The 8,994-nt window shown below is 45.3% G+C and overlaps 1 protein-coding gene across 5 annotated transcripts; it reads right to left on the bottom strand.

The window, feature by feature from the left end:
• Positions 1-1,011: 1,011 nt before the first annotated feature.
• Positions 1,012-8,900, bottom strand: NFU1 (NFU1 iron-sulfur cluster scaffold). Of its 5 annotated transcripts, none has more exons than XM_015648940.3 (8): positions 8,466-8,587; positions 8,120-8,226; positions 7,640-7,775; positions 5,823-5,889; positions 5,062-5,176; positions 4,801-4,864; positions 2,723-2,897; positions 1,102-2,075 (listed from the first exon to the last, which is right to left on the bottom strand). In XM_015648940.3, exons 1-8 carry the CDS (start codon positions 8,498-8,500, stop codon positions 2,028-2,030), a joined length of 747 nt encoding a protein of 248 aa, XP_015504426.1. In that variant the 5' UTR covers positions 8,501-8,587; the 3' UTR covers positions 1,102-2,027. The 5 variants fall into 5 exon arrangements, with proteins under 5 accessions (XP_033375341.1, XP_015504426.1, XP_033375342.1 ...); XM_015648941.3 differs by lacking the exon at positions 8,466-8,587 and adding an exon at positions 8,628-8,900 and having other exon boundaries at positions 1,583-2,075; XM_033519450.1 differs by lacking the exon at positions 2,723-2,897 and having other exon boundaries at positions 1,012-2,075; positions 8,466-8,606.
• Between the last annotated feature and the right edge of the window lie 94 nt (positions 8,901-8,994).

Below are 8,994 nucleotides of genomic sequence, written 5' to 3'. Positions count from 1 at the left end.
GCTCGGAGAGCAGCGGGAGATGAACCCGGGGCTGGGGCACAGAACCAGCGGCTCCCGGAGCCCCGTGACACGGCCTCTGCTTTCTTACTCTGGCTCTTCTACAACAGCTCCCATTCAGAAAGAAGAGAAAGAAACCATTAAGATGAATCTTCAAAGCGAAGTGGGACGGGCATTACAGACCGAGGCATGACATCCGTGCTGCTGGACAGCTCAGGGATGCTGTCTGTCTGCGGCCACCCCCATCAAAGCCGGCTTGGAAACTTACTAAAAGCCTAAGGCTACAAAAGGCCATTCATTCAATTTGATATTACACTAAAAAGTCAATAGATATTTCCTTAAAAAGCACAGAAAACAAGCCACAACATCAGGACGCATAGAGGAGCCGGGATGAGGCACATTCTGAACTTGCTGCTGGCTGAACACAGCGGAGAGGAGCCCAGCGGACCTCGGGAACACGAGAAACCTGCAGCCTTTGTTCCAGGGCAGGGACACACCGGGACTGCAGGGCTCTCCTCCTCACTTCTGGGCTGACTTCAAGCCCTGATTTCCAGCTCTAAGGTGATTTCCTTAGCACCGAGCCCTGGGAAGGTGTGAGGGGCAGAACACACACCCTGCAGGCAGGCACAGCACCGCTGCTCCCTCCGAGCTCACCCTGGCCTGGGCATTCCTGCAGCAGGAATTTGCTCATCAATACGCTGGTACAATTAGACACCGTGTAATTCATCAGAGAGGAAAAGGAAACATGGTGATCTCACACCAGTGTCCAGATCCTGAGAGGGTAACTCAAACAACCGTGGGTTATTAATCTCTGTGAAAGCTGAAGGAGTATTTAGCTAAAATATTAATTTTCAAATTTCTATCAAGCAATACGAAGTTTATGGCTGATGTGGAGCTATAGAGGAGATTCTCCCCCAGCTGAACTGGTCCTGTTTAGGGATCATTGGAATAATTACACTGGCAAGGGATGGAAAGGGAACACACCAAAGGCTGTCAAGCCAATCATAATCCAAATGAGGACCACGAAAAAGGAACAGAATTGTTGGTCACAAAGCCATCTGCCAAAGCCAGGCACCAGGAAGGAATCATTCCTACAAACAGCAGTAAACACAAAGGCCCATTTATGTATTTCAGTGTCAACAGCAAGCACTTCTCTCCCACGGCGTGCAGGACTGGAACTGCCCTGCCACATCCCCCGGAGAGCAAACAGGACGTGGCAGGAGCAAACACAGAGTCCCTCCTTCCCTCTGCCACCCTGGCCAGGCAAACCGTGCCCTCCAGCACTGCACCTTCCTCCTGGTGCTGAACTACACCCAGAAATCAGCTGCTGCATGTTTAAACCCAGCACTAATGCTGGCTGAACGATCTGACTGCTAAATGGGCTAATTAGTCTCTCTGCTTACTGAAGCTGATAAGGATCATTCTTTTCTAACGTTTACTTTAGAAGATATGATTTTTATAACAAACATTTTTTGTTTCTGTTGCTATGGTTAGCAGTGTTAATGAGCAAGGAGGGAACTTTTCCACAAGCCACAGCAGTGTTACATCCTCCAAAATGAAAAGTTATCTTTCACACACAAAAATCTGATAGGAATCAGCAGCTTTTTAACAAGACTTGATAAAATTAACATTCTTGGAGCTCCCATTTACAGAGTAAGGGCAGAGACTCCCGTCAGTCCCACAGGTTGGGGGAATAAACATTTAATTTGCTATTTCACAAAAAAGCCAAGGCACTTCTGCCTTCTCTTTTTTTAGTATTGAAGTTTCTGTATGAAAAAACAATAAATAAACACATCACCATTTTCTGAGCCCACCATTTCTTTCTAAAGACATAGCATAAAGTGGAGCAAAATAATTTTTTTGTAATACAGTGCATTTAATAAATTAGTGGCTGAACTGCTTGAACTGATGGTACATTCTCACAGTAAGTACAGCTATTTTTCTGACAAGGCAGATTTGTTTGCTCCTCAGCACAGAGATGGTTTACATACACCAGGAGGTAAATGTTATTTGGCCACAGATGACGAAGCTCAAGTAGAATTTGCTTCTTTCTCCACGTCATCATCATCGTCAACAACCTGAAATCAAACCCAGAAGTAGTTTAGATAAACAGTTTAAGCTCTCAGGCCTGCAGGATTTATTACATTAAATCCCTGCTGGGCCCAAGGAGAACAGCAGGTATTCCACAACCACGGGCTCGGGAGGAAGGTAAGAAAAACTGGCAATCCAAAATGCCAGGAGGAAATGAGTTTTAATTATAGGAGCTGGTCAAGTTACCACAAAGGCCACGAAAACAATCGCTCCAGAGATCAGGTATTTCATGAGAATGCCAAAGAATCTGCATTTCAGGGGACAAAGCTCGCTGCTTTTTATCACATCAAGTCACCAAAGCACAAAGGTATCAGCAAACAAGTGTGTCCAGCTCTGGGCTCCTCAGCAGAGGAGGGGTGTGGGGGGTCCAGCGAGGGTCCCCTGCCTCCCCTGCTGCCCCAGGGTCACTGCTCAGGCCAGCCTGGCACCCACCACAGCCAGGGCTGCTCCCCAGCCCAGGGGCTGCTCCAGGAGCCTGCAGAGTTCTCTGTCTTTGCCAAGATACAGCTGCTGACTTGGAAATCCTGCATCTATACATCCTGGCTTTCCCTAACTGCCAGCCTGTTCCTGCTGGAAAGAGACAAAGAGCTCCTTTTCCTGAAAAGGAAACCTCTGTGACCTCTCCTCGACCCACCTGTTCAACACCTTCCACCTCAGGGATGTAGAACTGCAGCATGTTCTGAATCCCGTTCTTGAGGGTGATGATGGAGCTGGGGCAGCTGGTGCACGACCCCTGCAGCTTCAGCTGCACGATCCCATCCTCAAAGCCTTTGTAAATAACATCCCCACCGTCCTCTTGCACTGTGGGCCTGATGGAAAACAGTATTCAACTTAAAGCTCACAGAGCTGAACCGTGGATCCCTCCAGAAACCCTCAATAAAGCAATATTTACACCCACAAAAACTGTCAAGACAGAGGGATTCAGTCACTATTTCTCTACAACCACCTGCTTCACATTTCCAACAACTCCTGCTGTGCTGGACTGTCTAACACAGAAACCTTCTGTGGGACAGCAGGCAAAACATTTTCTGTGATGAATGCAGCAGTGTATGAAGGAATCAGTGAACTCTTAGGGCAGAGTGTGAGCAGAGCCCAGCCTGCACAGAAAGCTCCCTGCACATGCAATCATTGCCTCAGGTACTGCCAGTACAGCAGGGGTGTGTCCCCCACGGCATGCAGCACAGCTGGCACCTGTGATAAGAAGCCCTGCTCCCAGAAATAAATATGCAGTTCTCCACAACTCACCAAGGATAGAAAATAGCTCCAAATATAAAAGCTTAATCCTGCTCAGGGGTGAAGGAAGCAGCTCCTGATAAGCTCACTGCAGTGCCACGAGCATTTCTGCAGCCTGCTCTCCCTCTGCCAGCCACAAATGCCCAGCATTGTAGCTCTGTCCCCATAGCAACATTTTTCCAGACCAAGTTAAAACCATCAAGTTACTCTAACAGAAGCTCTTTATACTGATTTCCAAAATAACCCTCTGAGAACTACAGTGCTAACAGAAAAATCTGCAAACCTGACACATTTATAAACTCACCACAGCAAATTATCTCCATTCCAGAAAGCCACAGATCATGATTTAATATTCCACTTTTCTTACTTGAATTAAGTTTTTGACACACTACAGGACCTTTCAGATGTACACTCCCTCCATCCTGCACCTTCTGACAGCTTCTCTGCATTAATTTAGATTTGCTGGACAATAAATGCTCTATGTGTAGCCTGGCTTACAGATCTGAGGATCCCCTGCTATAAAATGAAGATACACCACCACTGATATCCTCACCAACAGCTTCTTGCTGCACTGATGGCTACAGGGGGAGGAAATGAAGGAAATTGAAAAGTGGGAAAACCAGAATTATGGGCAGAAATTAAAAAAATTACAAAAAAACCTACAAAAATTACAAAAATAAATGATAAAAGGCCCCTGGGAAATCAAGGACTGACACCAGGGAGTTTAAATAACCCAGCAGCAGCCTGAACATTACTGTCACAGCTTTATACAGCGTGGTTCTTGGCTTCTGGTTTCAACACTTAGTACAAATGTCTGGGAAAGATCTTCCAGCTTACTTCTACTTTTCTTGCTTTTTCAGGAAAATTGAGCAGCACCATGTGTCTGCTGTGAGATAAACAAAATTTTGAATCACGTGATATCACTTTAAATGCAGCATCTTAAAAAAATAAGTGTAAAGTTTCTGGTTCCTGCAGCCACTCCTGAGACTTCATTTGTTACCACCAGTTTCTAAATTCATGTGTTAAAGCACCAATAAAATCACAACAGAGTGCAAGGCCAAAATCCACTGAGGGCCAGGATTTTCCACCAGGAAATCTTCCTTTGGAGTATAAAGTACTTGGGAATATTTCATGGAGAGGGAAAAGAACAATTACAATCCAGTTCTATACAGAATACAATTCTAATACAGAGAGAGAAAAAGGTAAGTCTGTAAAAGCAAAGGTGTGCTGTTCCCACCCCTAAAGCAGCCTGGTTAAACCAGGGACCTGTCCAAGCCCTGCTCTGAAGTCACTCAGCAAAAAGGACACAGGAGCTTCAACATGAAAACCAGAGAGAGTTTTCCCCTGAACAGCATTCCCAGCTCTGCACTTGAACCCCTCCACATCAGATGCTGAACCATGAAATCCCATTCCCAAAGGAAAACACGGTTCCCTAAATAAACCAAACTAGCTCAGCCAGCAGCAATGTTCTCTTTTCACCTGATTCTTGTATCCAGCAGTTCCTTAATCATCAGTACAACTTCATCATCTTCTTCTGAAGCAGCTTGGGAAAAGAAAAACGTGCAAGTCAGAACACTGAGAGAATTCCAAGCTGCAAATTCCTGCCTGTGCTCATCTTAAGAGGTTTTAAATTTGAATTTTTCTGAATGCTTTTCTGAGGGAGAAGTGGAGGCTCCTCTGGATGTCCCAAAAGCTAAAGCCAAAGGCAGACCTTGGCCTCTCCCTGAGGATTTGATTTACCTGTGTCTGTCCTAGGTGCCTCATCAGTAACTACAGGTAAGCCAGAGGCAAAGAAATCCATTATGGTTGCATAAATATCTGGTTTCAGTAAGTTCCAATCCAGGTCTTCACTCTCCTGTGAGAATCAGAAGAGGGAAAAAAAAAAAAAGAATGAAGAGGAGTTCCTGCCTGCTGCTGCTATGTTACACAGAGATTCTTACATTAAAAATGCCATCATGGACTCTCAGATTTGATGCACAGAGTTCATGTTCTGTCCAGTCCAGCTTTGCCCAAGACATTTAGTCAGACTCAGATTGTGCCAAAGAAGGGTCTCCTTGTTTGCAAGCCAAGCAAGTGCTTTTAAAATATTAGCTCAAAAGGTGTGAAACTCTCCAAAATACAAATACTAAAGTAATAAAGTTTATTTGACAGGTATTTTTATCAACAGTTTCAGAGACCCAAGATTTACCAATTTATCCCTCCCTGAAGTGCCCTGCCCTCTGACTGCCCAGCTCTTACAGATCCCTTTATCTCTGGAGCTGCACACCTTGAGCACACAGCCCCATCCTGGTGCAGCAGCTCCCTCCTCCTGCTCCCAGAGCCAATTCCAGCTGAGCCCCTGCAGCCCAGCACTCCTGGATAAAGAATCCCAGCTTCCCTGGGATCCTGCTCCAGGGCTCAGCCACACGCTGCAGCTTTTCTGTTTGGGCACTTGTGGACACTTCTGTGGAATCCCACATCTGTGGAACATCTCCACACAGCTGCATCCCTGCTCTGCTCACCTTGGTGATGGTGATGAAGTCTGGCCCAAAGAAAACACTTTTGACTCCCTCAATCCGGAATAACTGTCTGTTAAGGAAACAAAGGGGGGGAAAATGAGCAAAAATGCACTTGATCTGACAAACTGAGTTTTCATTTTAACAATATGATTAAGCCAAAAATTTCATCTACAGAAAAAGAAATTAAAATTGTGGTAAACTTGTAGGTAAATACAGCATAAGGCTGTAAGAGTGTTTTGTGTAATTACAAAGAGAAGAAAAATTATTCTTCTAAAAGACTGGAAAACATCAAAAATGCAATGAATGAAAGGCTCAGGAATCGTACCACAAAAGTATGTGTAATGGAAATTATAAAAGAGATTTCATAACACCCACTTGAAAGAATTTCTACACATGAAACAGTTGTACATGCACTGAGCATTTACATTGCTAAATCAACTGGATTTTGAAAAGACCTAAACCATGGAATTATGCAAGTGCACCAAACCACCTGAAATAATTAAATTATTCTCTTCCCTCCCTCTCCTCCAGGGAGGTTTTGTTAATTCTTTGGAAATTTTTATTCCAAATTACATTCAAAAGGGAATTATGCTCACTTTTAAAACAAAGTCACTCCACTTACCAAAACCATAATCTGGGTTCAGTGACACACAGAGCAGACAGTTTTCCCCACAATCCACACAACCACTGCACACACTGCAGCACATGTATCATCCTGGATGAAAATGTCTATTTGCAGATAGATGACAACAAAATGCCACTTTGTGACACTTGATTTCACTCTGCAACCTGATGCACCTTGGCACGAGATCCTACAGCTTCAGCGCTCGGCTAACACGTTGTGATGTCCTCAGAAACCTTTCACATTGGATTTATTACTGCAAGGCACAAAGCTGTGCCTGCAAAGATCCTGCAGGAGAGCTGTGGAAACATCAGAGCTGCGTGTTTGATAACCCCCAGCTCCTGGAGGGAATGCCATGCCCCACAGCTTCTGCACACAATTCTGCCAAGGTACACAAAGCTGCCTTGGCCTGGGATCTCCAGGGGTAATCACTGCAGCATTTATGGGTCTCAGCCCTGCCCAAAGCCCTTCCACACACAGAGTTTGTTTTCAGACACTGATGTGAAAGCAGTGACACCAAAGAGGTGCCTCCAAACATTCCCAGAGACTCAGGATGGTGCTCCAAGCCCCTTCAATGCCAAGAACCGATTCTTACTCCAGACTGTGCATTTTGATTACTGAAAGCTGCACTCCCAAGACCTGTTACAGATCCAGCCCAGGACAGCAGCCTGTCTTTGAGTGAAGCATAAACCTTCAGTAAAGGAGAAATCCACCAGTCTTGAAGTTCAGGGTAGCCCCAGGTCCTGCCAAAGTGAGCTGCTGCATTTATTTCAGAGTATTTGCAGGCTATTCACTGACTGTTTCCCAATTCTAAACAGTTGCATGATTTCCAAGTTACTCCTTGAATAAAGAGTGTTCTGAGGGGAATTCATTTGAGAAATCAGGGCCAGAGGTCTCACTGATGATGCAGTAACTGCTCACCAATACTCAGAGGTGAAGGAGTTACAAACACTGATTTGTAACCCCTCTCAATCCAAGTGCAGGAACCAGCCTGTGGTGCCTCCTGCTGTGACAGAGCTGTGGGGAGTACAGAAAAACAGCTGCAACATCCCCAGCTTTCATCTCAGACAACGTTAAATCTCAAATCCAAGCACGATGCTCCAAAGGAAGAGCAGAATGATTGGGAGCTGTGCTTAAAACCTCAGCTGTAGCCACAGAGCCCAGACCAAGCCCGAAGTCATGGTGTGTTTAATGATACCTTGCTAAAGGTGAGCAATAGGCTGCAGCTGGTGTGGAAAACTCCATAGTCCTCGACTCCAGCACTTCCCTTCCTGGAATAAACTTCAAGCTATTTGGATTTGGTGTGTCCTGAGTTTGAATAAACATGCCTCTTACTGCAAAGACAAAAACAAGGAAGGAAAGTAATATAATCAAACCTAAGGAGCTTAAATGAAAGTCAAGTCCTGATTACTCAGCAAGCCCAGGGTGATCCCTCTGTTCCACAGAGCTGCAGCCACGAGGCTTTAAAAACACAACCCGAGAGCCCCAGAGCTGCAGGAACACTGCTGAACACGGGCACGTCACCTCCCAGGAGACAGCAGGGAAAAGGGAACCTTGGCTTTTCTTTTGTTAACTTTTATTCACTAAAAATCATCATCCTCAGATTGAACAGCAAACTTTCAGCATTGCCATATGGTAATAAAAAGCCACAACCTGTTAATTTTTAACTGGTATTTACCTGCACGATGCCACACTGCAGATGGAAGGGATGGTTTCTTTTGCAGAAGCTGGTGGAAAGGCTGTTGAGTTGTCACATTATGATCTTTTAACAGCATATGACAGAACCTAGAGAAAAACAACTTTACTAACAATTTCCAAATTCCACTTTTGCACTGTCCCAAGGAAAGAGTATTGCAGATGCTTTTAGCTGCCCCAGGGACTCAGCAAGAAACACCTGGGGTGGTGATATTAGCTCAGACAAAGGTAAAAGGGGGAGAGCAGCAGGGAAAAAAGAAGAAAACATTAAAAGGAAAAGCAAAGCATAGTGATGGAGTAACAGGCTTCAGTCTCAGAGCTGTGAATACCTGATTTCTGCAGCTGTATGTACAGCAAACAGCATCACGGTGTTTCAAAGCAAAGTGAACATCAGAAAATGAAAACAAAACCCATCTCACATCACAAATACCAGGGATCAGTTATTATCTAGCTCCTCTCCTTATCAGCTGTATGGGAGGAAAACTGCTAACCTCAGTAAATGCCACATGCAGGGGCTGTTCAATAAGAGACTGGTTCTCTTTGGGGGTCATAAACCACAACACAAGCACTGCACAGAGCGCCAGAAGCCTCAAACATGGAACAGGAGCGAAGGTGTGTCTCATGAAATGAACATTTATTCTGCGAGCACAGGACACATGAACACAGGAAAGGCCGGGGGTGTGAGGAATAATTTATCCCCCGGTACCGGCCCCGAGCCCGGTGTGTGAGGAATTTATCCCCCAGTACAGGTCCCGAGCCCGGTGTGTGAGGAATTTATCCCCCAGTACAGGTCCCGAGCCCGGTGTGTGAGGAATTTATCCCCCGGTACCGGCCCCGAGCCCGGTGTGTGAGGAATTT

Source organism: Parus major, chromosome 22 (assembly GCF_001522545.3).
Source record: "Parus major isolate Abel chromosome 22, Parus_major1.1, whole genome shotgun sequence".
In the NCBI taxonomy this organism is placed as follows: domain Eukaryota; kingdom Metazoa; phylum Chordata; class Aves; order Passeriformes; family Paridae; genus Parus; species Parus major.
This window is presented reverse-complemented; position numbering and strand designations above follow the sequence as displayed.